At 44.2% G+C, this 27,975-nt stretch overlaps 1 protein-coding gene across 14 annotated transcripts in view; it reads left to right on the top strand.

Moving 5' to 3' along the window:
* Nucleotides 1-27,975, top strand: part of LOC118125979 (protein unc-13 homolog B-like) — a 52,119-nt gene that overhangs the window by 1,060 nt on the left and 23,084 nt on the right. For 4 of the 14 annotated variants that reach the window (XM_047344516.1, XM_047344515.1, XM_047344514.1 and 1 more), the window contains exons 2-9: nucleotides 4,846-4,875; nucleotides 10,349-10,448; nucleotides 12,140-12,257; nucleotides 12,368-12,491; nucleotides 14,612-14,685; nucleotides 14,888-14,945; nucleotides 15,338-15,367; nucleotides 16,450-16,663. In XM_047344516.1, the coding sequence (XP_047200472.1) occupies nucleotides 4,846-4,875; nucleotides 10,349-10,448; nucleotides 12,140-12,257; nucleotides 12,368-12,491; nucleotides 14,612-14,685; nucleotides 14,888-14,945; nucleotides 15,338-15,367; nucleotides 16,450-16,663 (748 nt within the window). Of the gene's footprint in view, nucleotides 1-4,845; nucleotides 4,876-10,348; nucleotides 10,449-12,139; nucleotides 12,258-12,367; nucleotides 12,492-14,611; nucleotides 14,686-14,887; nucleotides 14,946-15,337; nucleotides 15,368-16,449; nucleotides 16,664-22,746; nucleotides 27,929-27,975 lie in introns of those variants that run through there. The other 10 variants (XM_047344508.1, XM_047344507.1, XM_047344506.1 and 7 more) reach the window with 5 other exon arrangements.

Genomic DNA, 27,975 nt, shown 5'->3' with positions numbered 1-27,975 from the left:
GCAAAGGATAGTAATATTAATAATAAACTTTGCTTCACAGCAATGACACGAGAATAACATTAAATAAAGTTTGAATATAAATTCAAATATAAAGTCACTCAAAGCAGTAACAGAAGGAGCAGTAGATGTACTAGATATGGACATAATTCAAAATCACTTAAATATGATCCCAGTCCAAAACACTGTTAAATTCAATGGATGATTGGGAAACCTGCTCGAAGCTTCAGGCAAAAATTTAACCATCTTCTCTATTCACCTCATATTTCATGTTTAAAAAGCACTTAAAATGAACCAAAACATACATTTTGAAATGAACAAGTTCTCATTTATTAAAGAAAGTCCAGTTCTATAATAAAATAATAGCGCTCTGTGATCGTTGGTTCCCTTTCCAGTGGCAGTTTGATCGCCGTCTGTCTCCGCGGTGGCTCCTGTGTCAAATCGATGGCGTCCTTTACAGAAATGATGCGTGAAATATCATCGAGCATTTGGGTCAGAAGAGTTGGGATCGTAGTGGACTCTATGAAACTGGGACTGAAGTTATAATAGACTTGTTGTCTGAAAACAGGGAGTGGAGGTTATTTCTCCCTCCAGCTGTTTTCCGTCAGAATCACCATTATCTCTGGAAATGGGAAACACAGTCAGGATCTCCGTCATCGTGTGACAGTGTCGTCTCGGACGCATTTAATTCAGTTAAAGGAAACCTTCCAATCCCTCCGTCCGCTCATACCCGATTACACAATCAACCAAAGTCCCTCTGCCATGATCTTGAGTCTCTTTAATACCTTTCCAAATGTCGTCCATGTCACTGTTGAGGAATGACTCGGCGCAAACCCCTCGACTTTCTGCAGGCGGAGCGGCAAACCTCGTCCTATGAGATAATCCTAGAGTCGCTCTGCAGAGTCATGGTACATCCAGGTTGTATAATAATTGTAATACGCCAAATATTATATACAGTAGAGGAGGCTGTTTTTATTTTAACCTGTATTAAAAGTGTGGAAGTGTATGAAGACTGATCGTACATGTGGCACAAAAAGTTATTGCTGATATTCTCATAACGAACCTGCAGTCTGCTCCTTTCTAGAGTAAAAATACTTTTCTGTTGAACAACATGTCTCAGACTGAATCCGGAGATCAATACACCAGGCTGGGAAAGAGAAAAGCTCCAGACGGGGGAAAAGGTCACAAGGAGTCACGTCAGTTTAGTCCCTCTTTCCTCAGAAGGTTCAGCCCAATGACTCTAGTAATTAGAGTTATTGTACAAAATGGGGCCTTTGCACACCGTCCATTTATTGATTAGCGAGACTCCTAATGAACGCGAGCAGGAGTTACCAGGAACCACGAAGAGAAATGGCTGCTTGGGCCGGGGGTTGTGTGATTAGCGGATGTTGTGACTCATCCCCCGGTCGCACCGCCCGGGCAATGTTGCTTTATTGATTGCTGGTTGCGAAGCTTCTCCGTCTCCATGGCGATGTCTTCACACAGCGGCTAAGTGGTCGCCCCTTACAAGTGGACATTTGGGTGAGACTCCTGCTGTGGACGAGGACGCCGCTGAGTGGACACATGGCTCACGTGGAAACCAGGATGCTGCAGGTTTAAAGAGGCTGGTCCCAGACACAGGATACGTGTCATTGCCCACGAGAGTGGCAGTGGTCTTAACTGGTTTGACATAGGGTCTCCACAGGGTTTATGAGGAGAGTGGTTGTGGGCAGCGTTGATGTGCTGAGGTTTGATGAAGGTGGGCGGACAGATGATTGACCTGTGTCCCGGAGGTTCTTGCTGGAATATGAAGAGACGCAGAATAACTAAACTGTGCAGGAGGATTAAAGTTAAATTTAGGGTCACATGATATATAAGTGTTTTTGCCAGGTGACAGGAAATGTTGTCCAAGTCTGTGTAAAGTGACAAAACGTGATTTGGTCAAACCAGAGACAGAAACCACCACCTTCCTGTTTTGTCCTGGATTTGTCCTTTCTGTCTATCGACTAATTATCAGTGAAAAGCTTCTGGTGGTGGTGGTGAAGTGTTTCATGCATCATCGCACCTGTTGGACCCTTTTTACATCTCAATTGAGACACGACGGAGCAGTTTGTTGTCACGGCCGTGAAACAAACAAACAAACAAACATTGCATTAGTTCTCTGCAGCCGGATGAGTAAAGTGATTTTAGGATGAGAAACAGAGGCCGTGCAGCATTAATATAAAAAAAAAAAGACAGAACTGCAGGCAGAGCGGTGCGGTTAAGTGTAGTCGAGCAGCAGAGTAGTGGAATTATCGGGGAAAGAGGCAGAGCGAGGCGGAGAGAGCGCTTAGAGATTGTGGGAGTAATCCGCTGGCCATCTGTTGCTCTCTCTCTCTCTCTCTCTCTCTCTCTCTCTCTCTCCTCCTCTCTCCCTCTCCTCCTCTCTCTCCCTCCCTCTCCCTCTCCGGCTCCCCCTGATCAGATCCAGCCGCCAGCGCAAAGAGGAAGTACACCACTGCCCATAGCAGACGCTGGTGTCACTTCCTGTTCCTTCCTTTTCTGCCTCACCTCCCGATGATGAATTTCCTTTTATATGGAACATCAACACTTTTTGTTAAAGGCCTCTATCGTTTGACCCAAAGCTTTCAGTGGTGTCTGCATGAGTAGATTTTGTGCGGGCTAAATAATCCTGATTTATATATAGGTATATCTTTGTTGCAACTATTATAGCAAAATGCTACCACCTTATTATTGAAGTCTGTTGAAATATCAACAATTCAAGTTAAAGTGGACAACAGCAGATCTACAATAATGATGAGTAGATTAATCTTTTTGGTAAATGTTAAACTCTCTGGTTTCTGCTACTTGAATATGCAGATTTGTTGATTTTCTTGGAAAAGGTTTTTATTACATCTTGATGATAATACAATTCTAATGAAATTTTAGGCTGCAATCCAGATAAAACAAGAATTTGAAGACTCTTCATAGTAGGAAGAGCACAGGTTTTAATAATTAATAACAATGGCTCTGTTGTATTGTTCCAGTAATCGGCCAAACAAGCCGTGAAACAAGTTGCAGGTATGTTCAGAAGAGAGTTTGTGCACTAGGAAGAAAAAAGGGTCATAATTATTCTGGTAATTCTGATCGCCAGGCCTGTCCGAGCTCAATGGCCTCTAAAGCCACCGGAAAGCCCCTGGACATAAAATGATAAGCATCAGTTTCCACCATAATGGCCCCTGGTTTATTGCCCTTAGCTGTGTGTCACAGCCCTAAATAACATCATGCAGATGAGGGTATAAGGCCACGGTGCCAGCTCATTCGCGGCACCGATAGGCCCGTGGCTGAAAAGCCTTTGTGCAAAGCCCCAAAAAGACAACAAATAAAAACGTCACACTGCTGGATTTTCCCAACATTTCCACTGCTCCCTTTCCGCTTCGCACTGACGTGTGTTCAAGACAGGAAGTGCTTCAGAAAAGGCGACGAGTTCTTTAATTTCCTTCCGCTCTGTGATAAAAAAGTTCCTTGATGTTACTTGAAAAGAAAACTCCACTCATTTCTTAAATTCTGGAACATCCAGAACTGCATTTACTTACATTAATATGCATTCTCAAACTTGTACTCCTTTAGTATTAGTTATAATCTGTCAAATATACAAACGCAACATAGCTGAAACAAGGAAAACACAAAACCATTCAGCAGTAACTTGCGTTTTCTAACACACAACAAATAAAAACTCCCACAGAGTTGTTCACCCAGATAAGATGGAGGGATGTCGCATGAAAATATGAAAGTGTCATTTGTGGCTCCATCATCCCGCCCTGCCCATCTGCCGTCAGAGGCTCCAGAGGTTTAGTAGGTTACATGCCTGAACACATAATTCTGCCCCAGCAATCACAATTAATCCCCTGCAAAGCGCTTCGCAATCCCACAAACGTTATTGTATTGATGCATCGGGGGGGCTAAAGACGGTGCGTCTAAAAATAAACCACAACACGAGCTCCTGCGTTCGCACCGAGGCTTCAGGAAATGGCTGTTTGCCGCCAGACATTTTGAATTTCTTTGTTATCTTTATCCACCTGCCCCTGTCCACTTGTGTCATTGTGTTTTTGTGTGTGTGTGTGTGTGTGTGTGTGTGTGTGTCGGTGGGTGTGTGTTTCACAGCCAGATGCTGCGTTTGTGTGTTTGTGATACAGCTGTCTAGGCTTATGCTTCTTGATTATGTTTAAGTTCTGCAATTATAAAAGGTATTTGTCGGCTCGGATAGAAAGTATGCGTCATCCCTTACTGAGCTGTTCTTATATACTTTACTTATATAATTTATAGACCATACATTGCATAATCTCAATAATTTCTGTACTCTTGTGTAAATTAAAATGTTTTTTTCTCAATTTAAGGTTTATATGAATATAACCTGATCATAAATATTCCAGTACGCAGATTCAATTTTTTTGTCTTTCGAAGCTATTTCTAAGGACCTACTTTTATTAGATTAATTTATAACAACAAATGACAAATTATACTTATATAGGAATAAAAATTGCCACCCAGTCAGGAAGTGTGACGCACAAATTCAGCAAAAAACAGTCTTTTGTCTGCCACATTTTGACCCGCAGCTGTCCACTAAAACAAACACCTCTTCTATTTTAATCAAGTTCCACGTGAAGTGCAGTCACCAGCGTCACGAGGCTGTTGTTCAGGTGTCACGAGGCTCCGAGTCACGGCTCACATCCCTGAATATCAATGCATTTTCCATTGCTCACTGACAACTTTACATTTTCTGACTTGTTTTCTCTCACCAGGATCCTCACTGAATTAAAATCAACTTCTGAAGTCCTGTTTAAGAATTACATCACATGCCAAATCACTGTCTTTCTTTTTGTTTTACAGTGAAGAAAGCCAAGCTACAAGGACCTCCAGGTGAGTTCTTTATATTCACAAAGCTTTTACTGTATTTGTTCAGCCTGGTCATGTTGTCCCCCATCGTCCAGATGTTTAATATTTATATAACATATAACACAATCACGTAAAAAGGCATCATTCTAACGCCTTGAATGATGAAATATCTAAACTCTGTTTTAGTATGTATGGGCAGGAATGGAGATTTTTAGAGAGCATGACTCTGACGTGAATGGTCATGTGGTCGTATGAGTTATTGTGGACGGATGTAGATTGTGTTAGTTTTGAAACTAAAGCGAATCAGTTTGGATGTGTAGCCTCAATCTTCCTTGATCTGGAGAAGCTGCAGTTCTATGCAATTTGTCACTGGCAGAGGAACCACAATAATAAAAATAATTAGCAATAAATCATTAGAAAGCCTTCATATTATTGCTAATTTCCTTCATAGATTAGTTGTTGGAAATGCGCCACGTGCTCTAATTTCCTTTTGTCGGTCAATCACTCAAATTCTGGCACGTCCCTGAAAGCTTGTTTTGATTTTTCATTATAAAAATGCAATGTCCCTTCCCTGCCAAGACGTGCACAGGTGAGCTTAGATCAGTGGCTGTTAAGTCCAAATCCCGACAGTCTCCCCCCCCCAAGCAAATCCCTGTAGTGTTGGGCCTTACACCTTTCCTCTAAGCCCTGTGACGTTTCTGTCAGGAGGCATCAGCGCTGACGGGAAGTCACCGCGGCTTTTGGTGACATTTCACTTTCACTCTCAGGTCCCCGACTGACCCTCGTAAAGCTAATTATCCAGCGGCTCATTACTTTTGTCTGGTTTGTACTTTTGTCAGTCTCCCTGTTCACCTTTAGGGAAATGATCTAGTGAGGCGACTGCATTGTGCCACAAGCTGCTCCGCTTCACTACGATGTTAGTTTTTACACATCGTCAGCCCGTGCTCCGGTCTGTTTGTGCCCTCCTCCTCTCCCCCCCCCCCACCACACGTCACACCTGCCCCAGAGCAAACATCAGGGATAACTCGCTCGAGTCTGTCGTCACCACGTAGGCCAAATTCAAACATCAGTCGCTCTGTGCCGCAGGGTGAAGAAGAAGGATGTGTCAGATGTCGTCCTGCAAGAGATTTAGAACTTAATACTGTAACTCAATACAATCTTTAAACAATGGTCTTATTAATATTCTGGTTCTAATGGTGCTGTTTGTTTGGCCTGTGGTGATGCTGGTTGCAACTTTCTCTTTCTGAAGCAGCAAGTAAAGACCGACACGTGTTTATAGAAAGTTCAGTGTCGCTCTTGTTCCTGTTGTTAAACGATTGTTGTTGCGTTGATGCGCTGGTCGCCTGTGTGTTCAAAGTTTATTAATGTTGAATGTACTGAATGTCCAAATCACACCAAACTTAACACTTCACTTCCTTGAGCCCCGAACAATAAACATACCATAAGTGTGAAGGTGATAAGAGGAATGATTCTCGAGATATGCGAGCGCCAGACGGGCAGATAGAGGTTTCTGGAATCAATAGCTAAGATGAGATCGATATTTTTCCCTCAGTAGCAGCAACAACCTGCTGCATCAGGAAATGTCACTGAGCAAAAATCTCCTGAGCTTAACTAACATATCTCTGTGCAAAAAGGAAGGGATGGAAATAAAGGACGGAATTAAAATCACATTCAACTCCTGTTTATTTCTTTAGTGTAGAGAGCTGGATTTTCGGCTCATTGTTCATTCCGGCCATTTTTTGATTTAGACATTATTTCACTCAACTTCCCATTTTCGTGGGGATTCCGGGAAGTCCCAGTCTGTTTATTCATGTTCGAGGAATACATTTTTTAACATGTCATAGTCCTGGTGATAATCCTAACCCGCTCTGCAGATAAAGATGTGGGACATTTCGGGAAGAACCCTCAAAGTTTACACAAGGCTGGTCTGGGATGTTTTCATGTTCTGTTTCCCCAACCACACCTTCAGATGGGAAGATTCCTGGCTTTCACTTTGGAGGCCTCGTGTTCAGTTGTTTCCTGAGCTGTGGCTCTGAAGGTGACCTTGGCCGGACCGGTGGCCAGCTGTCTTGCTTTCCACTGATTGCCACAGGAAACTGGGGCTAGATAAGGGCGGCGTGTTCCTGGATTTATGTGCGTTTGTGTTCAGTCTGTGTGTGTGTGCACGCCTGCCCGCAAATTTTAGTATTCTTTTCATGCTGCGAGACCCAGGACACCCACCAAAGTCAGATCGTACTCAGTCTGTACAAATCACCCACAGAAAAAAACACTTCTGAACACGACTCGGTGCGTTTTTCTCTGCAGCAGCGATTACATCATTGTTGTAATCATTGATGTAAACGTCTGCTGGTGGAAAATCCATCAATAATAGTTAAATGTTTATTTTACGCTTAATATTAATACCTTTTGTTAAAAGCATTTTGAATGATCATATTTAAATGCAGAAATAAACTTGTTTGCTGAAGTTTGTGCGGTGATGTTCTGCTCAGCTTATATTTGTACAGTACTTTTCCAGATGCATTGTGGGAAACAATGAGTCCACCATATAGGGTGTTTCAAAAATCCACTACAAAATGGCAAACTCACTTTACAGTGGACCTGCGTTTTGAGTGATTTCGAACAAAGCCATAGATTTCTCATGAAGGGGCCTCCGGGCGCTGCTGAATGTCCACCGATAGATTTGTCTGCGGCCGCCGCCGCATGCAACATTGATGAGTGGTCTGAATCTGAAATGTCAGCCTTCCAACTTCCTACGTTTCCGTGACTAATTCATTGAAAAACGCATCATGAATCAATAATGCATGAAGACAGTGAGGGCTCAAGCGTGTGTGGGTGGTCCGCAGTCAGGGGCTGCGCTGCCCGCTTTTACAACAGTGACAGGAAATGTACTGAAGGGCTGTGACATCCCATAATTCACCTCATCTGATTCCAGGTGCACTGGGTGTGATTTCACCGTGTCACTGCAGATTAGGTTTGGTCCAAGCGTAATTTATATGGATTTACATATTCTGTCTCGTGTGCTTGTGTGACCAAAGTGTAGGTCGGATGATATTATGAAGGGGAAAGTGGAAAGCTTCCACAGACATATCAGTATTGGAGACGATATGAAAGCTATTTATTTTATTATTTCACAGAATAAACAAATGCAGAAAAGATGAGCAATTATGTTTCCATTTCTAGTGAAAAGAAAATGATGGTTAAACTGTAAAATATCAAGCCTCAATTGAATTTCTTTGTCATAAGGGTTTTATAATAACATATTATTTCAACAATGTACTTTATATTGGCCGATTTATCAGCATCGGAAATGTTTCACTCCCCGATATCGGTGTTGGCATCAACCTGCAAAAGTCCATATCGTTCGGCCTTGATCAGTTGATAAAAAGAAGAAGTTTTCAAATATAAAAGCAAAACTCTATTATCTAAACATATGGATAACTTAGATTTATTTCTTTTTAAGTTAAGATACATCCCATGACCATCTTTATATCTGCCCATATATTAGACAAGTTATTTAATAGCGCTGTTGCTGTTGTGTTAGTCACATGTGTATATTTTGCTTTATTTTAAATAAATACAAATATTGTTATGTGTCATCTATTTAGATTTTCTTCATATCGGTCTATAAATCCATTCTCGGTCAGGCTCCAGCGTGCAGGCCCAAACTTTGTGTTTTCCAGGCAGTCACTGCTGCGTCCTCCTCAGATTGTATCGGCCGTGTAGTGGACAGCACCTGCTGTAAAGGAGGCACAGCCACTAAGTGGCTCTTATCTAATCCAACATCCTCTTCCCTTATCTCATCTCCTCTATTCATGGGAGGCGGCCCAAGTGTGGCACAAAGCATGGCCTATCTAATTAGGGAAAGGCTTGAGCATCCCCCAGGCTCCTTTTCTCATACTGCCTGCATTTTGTCGCTGCCGTCCTCCCAGACACTAATTAGGTCTGTGTCATGTCACTCACGCTGCTCGCTGGACGGACGGGAGCTTCCAGTTTGGCCGGGCGCCTTTTGTTTTGGCGTCTAGTTTCATCTTTGATATATATTTGTTTACACTCTGTGTGTGTGTCAGTGGAATGTTGTGAGAGTCCACCTGTGTCAACTGTTCACTGTCTCGTTGTGTCAAGAGTCGTGCTCACTTATCTGGCTGCCGTGTTAACGGCTATGTGCTGAGTAAATGTTTCAATATGTTGCCGCGGTAACCAGGAAAATCTTTGTTTAGCGTGGTCAGGTGATCAGTCCACAAAAGGAACAGCTGATGCCTTGCTTTTATTTCCCACAGACTAAGAGGTGGACTGTGTGTGTGTGTGTGTGTGTGTGTGTGTGTGTGTGTGTGTGTGTGTGTGTGTGTGTGTGTGTGTGTGTGTGTGTGTGTGTTTGTTTGTGCCTCGGTGATTTGCCTTGGAAATTTGGGGTATGACTGTGCCCTTTGTATCTGGACATAATTTGCGTACTTCTGTTGTACGCAGACATTCTGAGAGCAGCTTTACATATATTGTTTACATATGTTTCAATCATACAACCTATTTTCAAGATCTCTAAACCTCTGAGCTGCTCCTGTAGCTGCTCATGTGCCCAGGCGGGGGGTCAGATTTATGCCTGCAGACGTGGGAGCTGCATGGAGGACCACCAGCGGTGCGGAGCCAGCAACTACCAGAGCGAAATTAAGCGAACCAGCAGGCAGGAGTTTGACGCTGCCTTGCCCTGCTGCAGGAAATGAAAAGTGGTTGTTGTCTTCCATGCGGTCTAATCCCCCACGCCCCGCCTCGCGCTGACAGCTGGTGCGGTTGGTCGTGTTGTGACTCGGCGGTCTGGTGCAGGCGGCTGAGAGGAGGCTGATGGGAGATCACTGGGTGTGAAAGTTGTCTGCATGAGCTAACAGACAGAATCAACGGGTCCCTGCAGTCGTCATTTACTACAGAAATGTCCAGCTGTCGTATTCAGGCTTTGTTCAAAGATCGCACGTGTTTTGCGATAGATGCTGCAAACAGGAAGATTACATTTCACCTCTGACCCGACTGATGATTTCAGTTTTGTTCTTGATGCTATGGGGTCTGACAGAGACCTTTTCTGCAGGTCAGGACTTCCTCTTCATTACGTCATCAGCAGACCTGCTCCCCCCCCCATCACATGCTATTTGTTCAGTTCAATAATAAAGAGTAGGGTCAGTAAGTTACAGTGCAGGAGAGTCGTGCCACGAAGTCGAATCTGCTGTGCAGCGTTGCCGCTCATTGGAGATTAACAAGGTCAGTTTACTGGCCTGGCCTGGTTTGGCCTGGCCTGGCTTGGCTCAATATAGAGGGTGGGAGGAGCCTGATCTGCTTTCACTCACTGCTGGAGCTCCTGATGTTTTGGTTTTTTTCTCCCACACAAAGCTAAAGCAAAAACTGCACTGGTCAGTTTAACCTGCAATAGCTTGAACATCTAATCTGCATTTGTTTATTAGTTTTCCAACCACTTCACTGTAATTTAATGAAACATCTCCTCTCCCTTTTGTTTCAGACAAGTTCAACGCCTACGTGACGCTGAAGGTGCAGAATGTCAAAAGCACCACCATCACTGTGCGGGGGGACCAGCCCTGCTGGGAACAGGACTTTATGTTGTAAGTTTATTAAACACGGGCACACGGGCTCATGCTTAGAGATTTATAGTCCTAATTGAACTTTATTCACAGTGACACATTCAAAGTGTAGCAAGAAACTCACATAATATATAATGAAAACAATATAAAAGATGAATTCGCTGCACATTATTGATTTTCAGCATGTTTAACTTGGTTTGTCATGTCCTGTGTTGTCTTTAAACAGTGACAGTGGTGTGGGTGTTGTCAAGGCAGACATCTGTCTGCCTTGACAACACCCATTTTAATGTTAAGTGACACAACAACTCGTGACGTATTGGCCTTGTCAGGCTCTTCTGTGTTGGTTATCTTGAAAAGATCTTAATCTGTATGAAACAGTCACATGTCCTTTTGTCAGTCCAATTTAAAACCTACTTAGTGCTTGTATCCACGGGAGAAAGAAGTGTCTGTTATTCAAGTTGTGCAACTCCTCGTACGAAAGCATCTCGTCAGACAGCTGCTCTTCATTTCCTCCCCGTAATTCATTTGTTTAATTTCCTTCATCTTACTTCCCAGTGAAAGGTATCTATGGTGACGAGGGAGCCGGCACGTTGTTGCATGTGTGTCATTGTTTGTCTTTTGTAAACTCCCTCTTTGCAACAGTGTTTGTTTTTCCAGACCTTCATCCCTCCACTCTCCATTAATGATGTGTCGGCGAGCTTTAATTCAAACGTAAAACACAATCGTCCATTGTTGTCTCCGGCGAATGCTCAGCGCCACCTGTCGCCACCAAATGTGTTTATTAAAGGAGAAGAGAGGGTGACTCAGCTGAAGGATAAACTCTAAATGGGAAATCCTAAATACTATTAACTATCTATCTATCTATCTATCTATCTATCTATCTCTTCTCTCTCTCTCTCTCTCTCTCTCTCTCTCTCTCTCTCTCTCTCTCTCTCTCTCTCTCTCTCTCTCTCTCTCTCTCTCTCTCTCTCTCTGTCCATCCATCCATTCAATAACACGGAACAGGGAGTCTTTTAAAGTTCCAGTCAGTTGGAGAACAAGGTGGATTCAGCGTCTCGTGTTTTATTTGCTCAATAATTGACAAGGAGGACAAACAATTATAAAATAATAATCTACAACACAATCTAAATGACGTCCTGAACCAACTCAGGTAAAATTAGCAACAGTTAGATTTTATTATCTGGTTTATTTATTCTGAGCCAGCCGAGGATTTGAAAATCCTTTATGTCTGCACCTGGTCACCGTGGATACACATCGGCCGCCACCCTCCCCCCCCCATGCTCTTCTCTCAATTAGCTGTTCTCTTTGATTATCTTTTCTCTCATCTTTTGTTCGGCCTGTTGATCGTTGTAAGCTGCCGCACATGAGAATATGCAAATGCCGCCGTCGTCACGCAGCTCCTTTCAAAATTGATTGCTGTCATCACGCTGTTCCTCAGAATCGCTAAATGATAAAAACAAGGCTAACGGCGGCTAACACACAGCATCTGGCAGCAGGGGGGGGGGGGCCTGGCAGCAATTACGTAGAAATGTCTGGTTCAATGAATCTGAATTCAAAAAACACTGGAAAGTTCTGATAACAAGGCGACAAATGATAAAGCTGTTGTTTCTCTCTTTTACCCACTGATGTTCTCTCCACGCTGTTTTATCAGGAAGGAGCTTTTATTACCAACGTGGCTTCAATGCCTGACACTTTCCTTTTTATTTCCACAGTGAGATCAACCGGCTGGATCTCGGCCTCATCGTGGAGGTGTGGAACAAGGGCCTCATCTGGGACACCATGGTGGGGACCTCCTGGATTCCTCTGAAGAGCGTCCGGCATTCAGAGGAGGTTTGGATCACGCACTCACAAAAATTACATGATTCAAGCACTCAAGAATGGACAGAAAAAATGTTTTAATATCTACCTTGGTAAATATGAGTAAACCTGTGCAACTGCAGGAGGGTTCAGGAGAGTGGATTTTCATGGACGCAGAGGTTCTGATGAAGGCGGACGAGATATACGGCACCAAGAACCCGACTCCTCACCGAGTCCTGCTGGACACTCGCTTCGAGCTGCCTTTCGGTGAGAGAAGTCCCGTTTCATCGCTCGCTTTGAACTTCAAATAAAACATGAAAAGTTCAAGGTTCTTATGTAAGACACTTTGCAATGTCGTCATCTCGAGGATCTGCTCTGGAGTCGAGAGGGCACAAGTGACTCAGGTTGATCCGCTCAGTTACACAAAAGGCCACACGTGCTTCCTGCTGAAATGTCAGCAGTGGGTTTCTGAGGCTCCTCAGGAGGAAGCATCCAGCCCCGAGGCTCCGTGATAACAAACCTGCTGCTCTGTGGTTTCATGCAACCATTCATTTATCTTAAATAGGAAATATGAGTCGACTCAAGCAGGGTATCAGGTCACATTTTTCCTAAATCAAGTCATAACATCCATACCATTGTCTCATAGAATAAAGTAAATAATGTTAAACAACTAATGGATAGAAACGGGGAACTCTGAGACATGTGTCATAGATATTTGTCTCAGTGTCTAATGTCCTGCATCTGGTTCCTTTATTAAAATATCATTTTCTTTCCAGGTTGTTCCTTTGAAGCCAAAATGAAACCATAAACAATGCTGCTTTATACACATTTTATATCCATATAAAGTAAATATATCTTGTCTTTTGACATTGTTGCTTGGTCTGGACACAATCATAGGGAAACCACAGATGCAGCAAAGCGACAGGTTTACGCTGAATACCAAAAAGAAAGCTTTTGACGTAACTAGCGATCCGCTCCATCCTTCCCTCTGGAAGGCGTTTCTCAACTGCCACGAGCTACTGAAGAAATCTACAATAAATCCTTTGTTCCAAGTGCAATTACATTGTGGAAACATTAAGTATAGGGTATTGTAATTTCTGTAGTTTTTCTGATGAGTCTGTTGAACTATATTTAACTATCTTCAACTCTGAGCTCTACAGATTTACTTTTTTGATTTTGAATTACATTTTCAGTCTCCTCGGTTTGGTCCCCTCCCTTAGGGCCACATTTTGTTTTGGCATTTCAAGAATTAAGTAATAATATTACAAGAATAAAGTTGTAGGCCAATGTTATGAGAATAAGTTGTAATATTATGTCAAAATTTACAACTTTATTCTTGAAATTTCTGAATTTTTTCATAAATATGGCCCTAATACTGTGTAGGTCCTCATCAACTCCTCAGGAATATATTTGGCTCTTTATCTATTAAATGTTTCACTTTCTTCACCATTTAGTTTCCATTTTAGGTTTTATAGGTAGCACATACAATATTGTTTTTAGAGTTATGATGCTGTAAACAGCTGCTGCTGCCGCTGGACACTCGGCTAACGACAGAAGTGAGACTGAACCAACACGGTGAAACACAACAATCAGCTCAAAGATGATTAAAATGATAAAAAGGATTACATAATAAAAGTCCCGCTGATAATTTATGCTGTGAACCTCAATTAATTCAATGCTCTTCAGGTTTGGAGAATAAAACCGTCCTCCTGCCGTCTGCGTCCTTGACCACAGCTCCACAGCAAAGCAGCACCCCCTCCTCTGCATACACAGCTCAAAACCCTGTGATCAAAACACATCAAAGTTAAAACAGAGGGACTGTCCGCTCGGTGGGGGGGGGGGGTTCGGCCTCTTTCTCCGTCACCTTTCAAGTTTGCGGGAGCGGGCCGCTGTGACTCTTTGTGCCACCAGAGCCATTTATGTAAAGCTCTGGGACGGTGCGTCTTTGAAGCCCCGGACTTCGCGTGCGTGGCCTTTTTAATGTGCGTCCGTCTGCCGCAGCGCAAATCCCCTGGAAAAGTGGGATGGGTGAACGTACCTGTTCTCAGACAAGAGGGAACAAACGAGGACACAGCACTCCTGTTCTGACCTTTTCTTTCCCGGCTGCTTTAAATCTACAGGTGCTTCTTTTGTTCTGGGTTTATTTCGTATGTTGTTGTCTCATCTGCAGCATCTTTGAGCATCGTGTCCTTGTAGTGACGCAAAAGATGTTTGTCATTCTTCTCCTTTAACAGTTTGCGTCCTGTGCTAACTAACTATTTTTATTCCCCCCCCCTGAGAGGCTCATGAGAAATTAAACAGGCATGAATGTTGGACGTCAGAGGGAGCAGGTTGTAAACGTCGAACACGGGTTGAACATGTATTTTTTATGCATGTTTTGGTTCCAGACATCCCAGATGACGAGGCGCAGTACTGGACGGGCAAGCTGGACCACATCAACACCCTCCGAATCCACGATGAGGTAAATCTACAACTACTATTTGTGCAAAGTGCATCCGTGCTTTTAAAATGTAATTGTTTTTAATCAGGTCAACAGCTTCATGACGTCCTGCTGTATTTATTTTTAGTCGATGAAGTGGTGCTAGTAGATTACAGCACTAATTACAATTTGAGGACGTGAAAAACAGTCGTGACGCCTGTTTTCATCCCTCTCTCCTCTGTAGTACTCTCTTCAGGATGACGTCCAGAGTCGCCCACTGCCCTTCGCCGCCTCCCAGTGCTGTGAGTGTGTCCGCACGTCCCCCTCTCCGCCTCTAGATGGTGACAGTCACCCGTCCTCTCTAGCTCTCAGGGCTGCTGCTGATATTTCTGTCCACGTCCTTGACCCTGCTGCACTGACTAATTTTAATCAGAGTTGAAAATTAACGCTGTACCCTTCAGATTAAGTCTGTAAACATTTGCACATACTCAACAAAGAGTTATGCGTGTGACATCTTTTTCTCAATGTTATGACAAGTTTGTTTTCCACTCTGAGAACCACTCCCTTACCCCCCCCCCCACCACCACCACCACCACTGTTACAACACAGGGACACTTTTCTTTATTCTTTGGTTTTCGCACCCCGACCTCCTCTTGACTGAACCTCTCACTTCTAACATCTGCACTTTCACCAGGCAACTATTTCGGATGGGCTGACCCACTGAGTATGTAACATCACACTTTGATGAAGTTCTCCTCCCTGGTTAATCCTCAACGCCCCCTCTGCATGTCCTAATGCCCCACATCCCCCCCGATAACATCTGATCTATCACTTCTCCTTGCATTCAATTCTCATTATTTTAATCTCACCGTTTCCCTCAATAACCCCCTTGACTTTTTTAAACATGATTTCCTTCTCCTGCTGTTTTCCTAATATTTATTCTCTGTGCTGTTGTCATATGATTTTTTTACAACCCATGTTTACTTAATTTTTAAATTATTGGTGTATCTATAGAAAACAGTCAGGAAAATTTAACAAAAAAAACCATGCTCCTTTTTTTAGAAAGCATTTTTACTTTATCATGTTATTGGATGATAACACTAATATTGAACATATTTAAATGTAATAAGTAATATCTATACATAAAAATAAAGCCCTTATCAAATCCTAGACTATAAATTGCAGTTTCATTCTAAACTGGTAGGTGGCAGTCTTTGCTCCACTACGTTTATTTATCACCTTCAAGAGATATCAACAGATATCAGTTTATCTTTATCTCTCTCACTTTATCGCTCTGACAAGATAAAACCCCAGCTTCCCTCCAGCAGACACCAACCTCGCCAAAGATGTTTTCTAAGGTCATACTAGGGGTTGGAAAGGTCTAAGGTTATATTTTTCTGCACCTCTGATGAGTAACCATTATTCAGAGCAACAAATTTTCTCTCTATCCGTCTTGTAGAAAAGCAGAAAACACCCAATCGTACATTTGCATATCAATCTACAGGACAAGGCAGATTAACACACGACCCAGAATCGAACATGTAACTCAAGAGCTTGCATGAATAAGGGCTCCAGTCTTTTTTAAGAGTGCATGACCTTTGCTCCCTCCTGACCTGGCATCACCCAAGTTTGTTTATTTATTTCTATTTCTTCAACGCTCCACAGTTTTACCCCTCAGCTATAGGCAAAATATCACCTAGGATGCATTACCCACTTTCTGATGGGGTTTTTAATTAGCAAGGATTTTTAGAACATACTTACAGATGTCCCAGGCAAACGTAACGTACGTGTATCTTCCCGCGGCAGCTCTAGACGACCAGGACAGCGCCGTGGATGACCGCGACAGCGACTACCGCAGTGAGACGAGCAACAGTCTGCCTCCACGCTACCACACAACGGCTCAGCCCAACTCCTCCCTGCACCAGTACCCCATGGGGCCTCGGCTGCCGCACCACCCGGACTCCTGCACGGACTCTGTGCACAGTTTTGACCTGGACTACCGGGAACAGAGAGGAAGCAGGTAGACAAAGTTTACAGTCACCCATAAACACTTTCAATCAAAATTTGGAATTCATATTAGGGTCCATTGACTTTCACATCAGGTCCGAATGTAGTTAAAAAATGACGTGTGGTTATTGTTACTATAATTTATATTTAAAAAGGGGGAAAAAACTGAATCCACTATCCTACTGCTATAAACATATTTTGGTGTTATTTTTATTTATACCACACAGCAGTTTCATGGTTAGATTTCATCCGTAAGACAAATGCTCTTGGTGCACGGAACCCATCTTCTGTGCACTCGTGGATTTTCATGGAAATACATGTTTACCGGCGAGACTTCTGCAAATCTGCCTGTGTGGACTGATAGAGGCTTGATCCGGATAATTGTAGATCAGAAACAATGGGATTGCATCCAGGGAAAGCTCATTGTTCGCATTTCTTTTTTTTCTTTTTGAGGGTGTGTTTGCGTCGGTTAAAGTTCTGGTGGTTTCAAAGGGTCTGAACTTGGTTTAGAAATATCCCAGAGGAAATCCATCTGTCACACATAGAGGAAGTGGGTCAGTGAGATGCACGCGCATGTTTTTGGTGATTGCGTTCCATATGCTGGTGATCTAACATGCATTTATCATGAAGGCTGTTGCAGGCTGAGTGTTGAAGCGCTGATAAGCATGACTGTTGCTGTGGGGGATTTACAAAGATCTAATTTCACAGAGTCGCATGCGAACATAGGGGCACACACACACACACACACACACACAACACACACACACACACACACACACACACACACACACACACACACACACAGACACACATGTACTTTTTTTTGTGCAATATTATTAAAAAATGTAACTGCTAAGCTGATAAGCATGATTTTGTCTTCACATTTGCATGAATGTGTTCTGCTCTTAATTTCTCCATTTATCCTTCTGCTTAACTTGTGTTTTTTCTTTTGCATGTTTCTTCTTGTTTTTTCTGCTTCTTTCTTTCCTGGTTTCCTTCTTTCCCATCCTGTTCCCATCTATTGTAAATATAAAACTAGATCGCTGAATCAGAAAGGAAGGGTCAGAATCATACCTGTAGATTCTGGCATGGGGGTCGAAGAGTGGGAAAACAGATATAAAGGGCATGGAAAACCTCAGCTGAGCGACTTTTTAGATGACGAGGAGGACAACGTCATCCTTCGAATGGGACCAGCTTACCCTGAGCCATCGCACACTCCTATCCGTCAAAACACTCAACGTAGTGGCTATCTGCCTGCCCCCTACCCGGAGGGCTATGACACCATTGATCGACGGCGAAAGAGAACGATAAGGAACCCGGGAGGTTTGCTCGGTACAGAGGCCGACAAAATGAGAGAAGAGGCTTTTCCCTCTGACCTCGCACGGCTTCGTGAGAAGAGAGGGGAGCTGTTCATGAGGCAGGTGGAAGAGATGCAGGAAGAGGAGGAGCGAATGACATCATGCCTCAGGCCGTACAAGAATGGGCTTCTCTACAAGACAAGGATGTGGGCTAAAAATGAGCTGGACCACACTTTAGAGAATTATGTGGCGTACAAAAAAGAGCAAGATTCTAGAAGGAGGTCGCGGTTCCATTTTGATTTAGATGGTTCTGAAGATCTGCACTACGCCATGGAAGCAGAGGACGATATAGACGACATTGCCTTTGGAGCAGAAGACTTTCACCCTGAAATTGCCAGACATTACACAGACAGGTATTCGCTCTCCTATGAAGGTCACTCTGAAAATTCTCACGGTCTTCGGGAGAAGAAGCCTGGAAAAGCTAGAATTGGAGGATGGACCCCAGAGGCAATGCTCTCGCCCGTCGAGGAACCAAGTGATGAATATGTCGACCCTATGGACGAGCTCCAGTGTCTTGTTGAAACAGTTTCTGAATACCTTGCTGAAAAAGAGGAGGAAATTAGCAAGTACGGTTCCCTTCCTAAATCAAACAAATCCAGGCTCTCATCTCTGGGTAGCAACAGAACAGATTCTTTTGGAGATGAACAAGTGAGTTCAGCAAAGGATCCAAAAGCAGAAACCCCCCAGTCTCAGGATTCCTCTGACCAGGGCGTCTCAGGGGTAAAAAATGCCATGAGCTCATTATTCAGTTCTCTCACTGACCGAGTAGGAGGAGCCCCCAAGCAGCCTGTCCCGAGTCCACAAGCGCCATCAGGACAATCCTCACAATTTGGATTTACCAAACTATTGTCTCTTATTCCCAAATCAAATGGTTCAGCTCCTGTAGCCGTTGTATCTCCGGTAGAAACTTCTCCTGAGAAATCATTCAGATCTCTGTCTTCTCAGCTACCACATGATGCCAAGACACAAGGTCATGATACAGAAACAAAAGCTCCCACATGGAGTCAGACTCAAAGAAATTCAAAGGAACACGTAGCAGAGTTTGCAACCAAACCTCAAAGTGCTCCAGAAAACTCTGTTTTGGGGAAATTGAATCCTTTAAAACTTTTTTCAGCAGGATTAAATGGAAATTCAGCTGAAATAAACCAGGAACCAGAAACTAAATATTCTCAAGGTGTTCATCAAGTTGTGCATCAAGGGAAGCAGGATATGACAGTAGATGGAGGTAGGAAATTAAGAAGCTCATCACAATCATATTTGGGACACAATCAAGATGAAAATATATATGGGAGACAAAATCCAGTGATTTCCAAACAAGAAAACATGCCGGCTCCTGGGCCAGCGAGGCCGACTAGCCAAACACAATCAGCCAACACTGGGTTCTTCAGCCCTTTGAGAAAGTCTTTAAGTTCATTGATCGCACCTGCTGGCCACTTTCCACCTCAGGGGGCTCCACCTGTGGCAGTGTATCCAGTATTTAGATCTGCAGAGAATCCCTGTCAACAAAAACCAGTAGAGGACCCATCATCGAGTAGCAAGCCTACACTGCCTTTCCTGTCCTCGGAAAATGTCTCCACGCAGCAACGTCCCAAAGCAGAAGGAGGCGTGCTCTCAGGGTTCTTAAAGTTTGCATCCAGTGAGAATGTTAGTGCCTCCATGAACATACAGACTCCTGTGCAATCGCATCATGATTCAACGTTAAAAACCTCCAACACCTTTACCCAGAATCCTGCTGCTCCGCAGGAAAGCACTGAGAAAGGATGGTTTTCCAGCATCTTTAACTCCACCCCAGCCTCCTCTAATGTGGACCAGAATTTGGCCGGTAATCCACAATCTCAGGACAGCAAAGTCACATCTCAGGATACATCACATCAGAAACCAACAGCAGCTAGTCATGGAATTCAGCGTCAACCTCCCAATCAGCCTGAATCACAGAGTTTTTTGACAGGTCTTATAAAAGGAAGCTCGGCTGAGGATGTCTCTCACGTTGGCTCTAATCAACCAAAACAAGGAGGACTGTTATCTGGACTACTTAAATTCGGGTCTACCGGGGACCTGTCCGGCAGTTCGCCACAGCAGGCTTCCCATAGCAATAATCCCCCCCAGTTTCCTCATCACCCTCCCCCACAACAATCTTCATCAGCTCCTCCAAAGGGGGGGCTTCTCTCAGGGCTGTTGAAGTTTTCCTCAACAGAAAATATACCACACAACACACAGCAATCTGAAGCTGAGAAACAGAGGAACACCCACAGCGATTACTCTGGTCAGCAGCAGACCCAGGATGAATTTCAACAAACACAACCTCAGCAAAAGGGGCTGTTGTCTGGCTTGCTGAAATTTGCATCATCTGAGAATGTGTCAGGCAGCCAAACAGGCCAGAACCAATACAACAGCTTTGAACAGAATCAACAGGGAATCAAACAACAGCATATTCCAGGTTCAGAGCGAGGGCCTCAGCTCCGGAAGAGAACGCCAAGTCAGCAAGAGTTCCAACAGGACACTTGTAAACCAGGTTTTACTCGACAACAAACTGTTCCACTCCAACAATCCCAACAAGGTGGTCTTTTATCTGGTCTTTTTAAATTTGCTTCAGCAGACAGCATAAATACAAAACAGCAGCCAACAGCTCAACAGCATGGAATCGCCCCAAGAATATCCAGCCATGAGCAAACAAAGACAATGAATGTCCCCAATTCCAGTCAAACTCAACCACAAAACACCACAACACAAAAAACCACACAAGCAAGTGGTCTGCTGTCTGGATTGTTCAAATCCTCCTCAGAAAATGTGGCTCAACAACCTGCTCAGACTCAGCCGGAGTCTGGAGAAAGTCAGTCTGGGGTTCTCTCAGGGTTGTTTAATAAGTTGACAAAATCATCTGAAAACACAGACACAACCTGCCAGACATCAAATGCACAATCGTATCATCCAAATGCTGATAATCATACAGTAACAATGACGAACCCGCCACAAACACAGGCACACAGTGATTTCACACAACCTTCACAAGAGCATGCCGTGAAAGAGAAGAGGATTTCACAAACTGGCCAGCAGAGGCTTTTAACTAGATTATTCAGCAAGAATGTAACCGAGGACTCTTTAACTCATAAACAAGTCGAAATATCAGGTCAGATGACAGAACAAAAACCAGAGGCACATTCAGGATTATTAGAAAATACTACCAGTGATTTTGGAAGAGACTGCCGCCAAAGAGATGTTCAGAGGGCTCTCAATCCAGGGCAGAGCAGACATGCTATGATAAGTGCACCTGTCTCAGTTGATACTGAGAGTTTAGACTTGAGAACATCAGCTACTTATGCAAGATCTCTTCAGAGTAAGGCATCCTACTCATCAGTCAGCACAGGTAATTTATCACAATTAAATTATTATGGCTCACTTCAGTTAGGTCACCCAATGGCTTTTAGTACAGGACATATTAATTCCCCTTTACAAAGCAATGCAGGTTCTTCAATTAAGAACATGCAGACATATATTGGTGGAAGCACCCCCTCTTTATATGGAACTACAAGTCAAAGTTTTTACCAAGACCAGTTGTCCCAGTATGGAGTAAGTCCTTCGTATGATGAAAACCAATGGATCCGTGAAAGTGCTCTATGGCAGCAGTTTCAGAACGAGTCACTGAATTATCAGCTTCAGGAACAAGATCCAGGGTATAGCCAGAACTGTGAAGGTGTGCCATTACAGGCCCCTCCTCTTCACTCCAGCTCTCCAAACATCAATCAGCCAATTAACTCCCCTTCCCAGTGGCAAGGGTTTGTTTGTCCCCAAGGGCAAGTTGGACCATATGAGTACGATGAACACAGGAATGGAGATCCATATCCCAAGAGGAAATTGTGGAACAGTTATGTTGACTTGCAAAGTGCAGAATATCCACCTAATGAGGAGGGTGCATTGAACCTAACCACTAAACAACAAAGCACTGGGAAGTCTGGGAGATGCCAGTTTAATGGTGGTAGCACTTACAGCTTGAATGGGGTTTCATATCATGAAGGCTATTATGAGGAGACTGCACCAAGTTTATCTTATTCAGCAAACTGGAAAAATGGAATGGATAACGCAGTCTTACCAAACTTTCATTCTGACGGCAGGATCCATCAGAATCCATTGAATTTGGACAGAACAGTGGATTCAGAGCGTCCCCCAAATGCCAATACAGAAGTAGAAGACTCCCCTTATCTGGAGGACACTGAATGGTATCAGCAGTGGCTCGCACTTTTGGAGCAAGGAATGTGGTGGCCAGCAGATGATGGGGACTGTGGCTACTTTGTTTACACAGACCATGAGTACATTTATGCCTTACTTACAGATACAGCAGGTGAATATGTCTATGCATGTGGTCCTGAAGGCGAGTCTACACAGAATCAAGAAAGCTTTCCCAGTGCGTGGCTGCACAATGAAATGGTTTCGGTCTGTGGCTTTAAAATTCCACTTTACAATGAGGATGAGCTTCTTTGGCTACCTGGTCAGGATCACTGTGATTCTCAACTCCTCAATGCCCCCTTAGATTTGTCTGCTGCCTATCGAAAAGGAAATCAGATAATGAATCTAAATCTTGAGCAGTTCTCTCAGATGTTCGAAAATTCCTTTCTGTCAAAAGGGCAACAGGAAGTAGATTTCACATCTTACATTTTAAACAAAGTCAGGATGGATCCGAGACAGCCCAGTAATGTCTATGAAGACCAGTACAGAGATATTATTGATCTTTCTTGTCGCAATAAAGACTATACTGGTCCTTGTTGGAACAACCAGGAAATCAAGACGTTCCTAGCTCAGAAGGTTGCTGTTTCCTTGAACTCTTCTCCTATGATGGATTCCAATCAGCAGCTACTTAACAACTGTTACCAACCTAGCCAACGCCGGCGTTCATCCACTGGGGTTAGAGTAAAGCATGCAGATGATGTATCAGAGGAAGAATGGAGGAAGAGAGTGTCTCCAGGAGAAGAGCAACCTAACCGTCAAGTCAGGAAGATTTCTTCCCTCATATCCTCTTTTGTAGGCAAAACATCACAGGTGGAACCGAAGAAAACCAGCATACCCTCGTGTGAACAAGCTACTGACAAACAGTCTAAGAACATTCTTACGTCAGGATTCCAAAGTCTGAAGTCAAAGATAATCAAGGAAGAATCTACCGCTGTTGTGACTCAGCCAGAAACTGTTAAACAAGAAATACAGAGGCCAGGTACCACAAAGGGCAGAATCTTACCCACTGTACCGACTACTGCTCAAGCGACTCCCCCCTCAACACAATCTCATACAACTACACAGAAACCTAGACTTTCACGTCAGACTACCATGGCACAACAAGCAGCCCCGCCGCCATCACCGCCCACTGCCACAGTGCCTTTAGGATCAAAAGAATCTTTTATTAAACCGTTACCACCCGGACAACTCGCAACTGATAAGCCAGTGGACGTCCCATTAGAGCAGCCATCTGAACAGCCACAGGCCGGCTTCATGAACTTTCTGAAATCAGCAGTAGGCATAGAGGAAACCAAGCCAGATCCCCAGAAATCTTCTCAGACATCTCTCAACCAGCAAAACAAAACTGGCAGCACTGCTTCATTACCAGAGGCTACAGGAGTTTCAAATCTATTTGGATCAATAAGCAGCTTGTTTAGTCCTGAACCATCTACACCACAAAAGCAGCAAATGAAACCCAGTGTTACTGAGAGTTCACTGGCATCAGCAGCTAAACCTAGGGGTATACAGAGACAAAGAACTATGGACCAAAGTGGAACCTCCCGCCCACAGACTCACCCTCCAAACAAAAGTATTTCCCAAGTATTTCCTCCCAATTCTTCTGCAGGCCCTGCTACAAGCCAGTCGGTTACAATACCTCCTTCAGAAAAGAGAAAAGAAGAAGCAGCAACTAAACCATCCGGTGGGCTATTTGGGTTTTCAATTGGAGAAATGCTGACAGGAGCAACAGCAGCTGGACCAACACCTCAAACACCTGCATCAGCTACAGCTCCACAAGAAGAATCACTTGGTAAAAGTATATTATCAATGTTTAGTGGACCAAATCCTCCACAGGCTGCATCTAAAACTGGGTCTGTGCCTCAACCACATCCTCCAAGTGCAGCTCCACAACCTCCCCAACAGGAATCACTTGGTCAAAGTTTATTAACAATGTTTGGAGGATCAAGTCCTCTACAAACGCCTCCTCAAACCAAGCCTACCCCTGAGACACCTCAACAGGGAGCTGCTCCTCCAAAAGAGCCCCCATCTGCAGGATTCCTTTCCATGTTCAGTGGTTCCAACACCCAACAGTCTACAGCCCAGACAGGATCTATTCTAGGAGGAATCTTGTCTGGTTCATCAAGTTCAACTGAAAGCCCAATGAAGGGATTGTTCTCAATATTTAACGAACCCAGTCCTTCACAGAATCACCCAGCAACAATGGCATCTCAGCAAAGAGCACCTCAATCACAAAGTCAACATGGTGAACCTCAGACACAATCCAAACCACAAGTGCAACCTCAAGCACAAGGGCAGTCAGCCACTTCTGTTCTCGGTGGAATGTTGAGTGGATTGTCTAGCTCTAATGAGAGTCCAAGAAAATCTTTGTTCTCCATGTTTGGCAGCCCAAGTACTCCTCAAACACCAGGAGCTGGTGGAAGTGCAAACATGTCTTCTACACCAGGAACTGCAGCAACTAAAGTACAAAATTCAAAGTCATCATCTGCTATTGTCACTGGTACTAATGAGCCAAACACTGTTAATCTACAATGTTCTACCCAAATGTCATCTGCTTCCAGTAGCCATGTGCCAGTGTCAAAAACTATCAGTCAAATATCAACTGAAAAGAGCAATGCTAGTGCTAAACTATCCACAGATAGCACTGCAGATTCCACAGTGGATACTACAATCAAAGACACTGATATTGCATCTGTGCAACCAACTTCAGAAAGTGTCACTGTGCAAAAGGAAACAAGCACAGAAAGCGCAACCCAGGATCCTGCTCCCCCTAAAGAACCACCAGCCTCTGGTCTGTTGTCTATGTCGGGTGGATCTGGCCCACAAGCACCATCCTTACAAACTGGATTACTTTCTGATGGTCCAGGAAAAAGTATACTTTCATTATTTTCTGGGCCCAGCACTGAGCCTGGTCCTCGGGAGACAGGTCCTACAACTACTGCACCAGGGTCTGTACCCAAGGACCCACCAGCCAAAGGTTTGTTATCTTCAGTTGGAGGTTCAGCCCCTCAGCCCTCTCCACAGACTGGAAGTTCTTTACTTGGAGCAATGTTTGGAGGCTCTGCACCCCAAACGCCTGCTTCTCAAACTGGAGGATCGTTACTCGGTGCTTTATTTGGAGGATCTGCACCTCAGATCGACCCCAGTAAGACTGGAGGCTCTGCTCCTCAGGCAGGAACGTCCTTACTTGGTGGCTTATTTGGCGGATCTGCACCTCAGATTGACCCCAGTAAGACTGGAGGCTCTGCTCCTCAGGCAGGAACGTCCTTACTTGGTGGATTATTTGGCGGATCTGCACCTCAGATTGACCCCAGTAAGACTGGAGGCTCTGCACCTCAGGCAGGAGCATCCTTACTTGGTGGCTTATTTGGCGGATCTGCTCCCCAAGCTGTTGGATCTCAGACAGCAGGGTCTGTGTTGGGAGGGATTTTTGGAGTATCTGCAGCTTCAACTGCAACATCTCAGAATAGTGGGTCCTTCAGTGGACTCTTTGGAAGGGCCACCACCCAAAATTCAACAACCCCAAATAGCAGCTCATTATTGGGAGGTATTTTGGGGGGTTCATCTTCTCAAACCACCACTGTGCCTGCTGGTACATCTCCTCTCGGTGGTGTTTTACCCGGAGCTTCTGTTCCGAATGAGATACCTGGTAAAAGTCTGCTTTCAGGCTTTGGAGGATCGGCTCCACCTGCAACACCCACTGCAACAGCTACACCAACATCTAGTGATGACAAGAAAATATTAACCACAGCTCTTGCTGATACTACTTCAAGTGTAACTGCTCTACCAACGACCACTGATGACACTGCTTCAGCTACTACTGAAACATCTGCAATTGATACTACTACCAAAAGCAGAGAACAGGTAGAAACACAACAGCAACCTGATGGTACAGCCCTGTGTCTCGAGGCAAGCTTTTCCAAAACCAAACTCACAGAAGAAGGTAATTGCCAAGATGCTATTAAGCTAACTGCTCTCGCTGAAACTACTCAACATAAAGAATCTGAAATTTGTGCACCAGCACAACAAGTTGAGAGACCAGAGGATGTGAGTGGTCCATCAGCTCAAGATTCAATTCCACCTAAAATAGAAGAGGAAACACCAGCCACTCAATCAGCAAGTTCTGTGGTTCAGGGACAACAGACGCTTCCAGAGCCAGAGAAATCTGTTGCTGACTCATCAGCGGATAAAGTTACAGATTTTATGTCCTCTCTGTTCAAACCAGCAACTGCAGCTCCTGAAGGTAATCAGCAACAGAACAAGAGCTCCTTCTTTGGACTAGGAGGAACAACACCTCAAGCTGGTACTGGTCAGACTGGACCATCAATTTTAGGGGGTATTTTCGGAGGTTCAAACACCCAGACAGCAGCTCCACAGACAGGGGGATCATTACTGGGAGGTCTATTCAAAGGGTCTGCTCCTCAGTCTGGTCCACAAACACCCCCCCCTACTACAGGAGGCTCGGTATTAGGTGGGATGTTTGGAGTAGGATCCTCTGCCAAGTCTGCAGGCCCTCAGACTGGTGGATCTTTATTAGGTGGCATGTTTGGCGGATCTGCAGCAACAGCACAGCCAGGTGGTTCTTTACTTGGAGGAATGTTTGGAGGAGTCACTGCTCAAACTGCAGGATCACAGACTGGAGCCTCAATTCTTGGGGGCATAGGGGGATCTTTATTTGGTGGTATGGCACAACCACCCAAGCCATCTGAGCCGATGCCAGCTGAGCCCAAGTCAACATCTAGCACTACTCCACAACCACAGATTAAGAATGAAAGTGTCATACAAAAAGTTCCATCTGCTACTGACACTGGTACAAATAAAGCGGTGGACTCAACTTTACCAGAAAATGATCAAGTTAAATCTGGCAGCCTAACAAATAGTAGTGGTGTGGCATCTGAGGCAGCTTGTCCGGAAACCGCTGCTGTTTCAAGTGCTTTAATAAGCAGTACATGTGACCTCACCAGTCAGCTGGATAACACCACAAAAGAAATGGCACCTGTTGATGGAGAGGTGATACATGAGAAGCCCATGGTCATTAAGGGAGACCCTGAGAGTAACGAAAGTGAAAAATCAGCCCCACCTAACACCCAACAAGGAGATATAGCACCTCAACCTACTCAGTTGCCCAATAAAACAGAGCCACCCCAGGCCAAGTCTCTGTTTGGGTTTATATCAGCTCAAAGTGACGCGGGGAAATCTCTTGGATCCTTATTTTCACCTGCAATGTCAACAGGTGCTCCATCAGGGGCTCAAACAGAAGCAGGGAGTGGTCTATTTTCAGGATTTAAAAACCTTTCTGGCAGTTTGTTCCAAGAGGAAAAGCCTGTTGCTGGTAAACAAGAGCCACCCAGCACTTCATTATTTGGGACCAAAATAAGTTTTCCCTGGCAGGCAGAGCCACCCAAGCCACAAGCTCTTCCAGTTGTAACATCTCAACCCAAAACTATCAACACAGCAACAAGTGGTCAAACGCCCACTGTACAAAAGGTTGCAACCTCTGATGCCCAGAAACCTAAATTGGTAGGTTCCAACGATGAAGTAGAAACCCCCCAGATCTGCATCTCCACTCCTGAAGTAGATCCTTCAGCATCCCTGACCCCAGAGGAGAAGGACAGGCTTGTAGAAACAACCCCCTCTGCAGGTCCTACCTCTGGAATGCAGCTGGACAACCAGTTCAAGAAGGATCTGTTGAATGCAAAAAGGCTAGTAAAAGCATGATAAATGGTTTTATCCCTCACCATTTATAATG

The sequence above is a fragment of the Hippoglossus stenolepis genome, chromosome 18 (genome assembly GCF_022539355.2).
Source record: "Hippoglossus stenolepis isolate QCI-W04-F060 chromosome 18, HSTE1.2, whole genome shotgun sequence".
Lineage (NCBI taxonomy): Eukaryota > Metazoa > Chordata > Actinopteri > Pleuronectiformes > Pleuronectidae > Hippoglossus > Hippoglossus stenolepis.
Note: the sequence above shows the minus strand (reverse complement) of the source record. Positions and strands in the feature narration are given on the sequence as shown.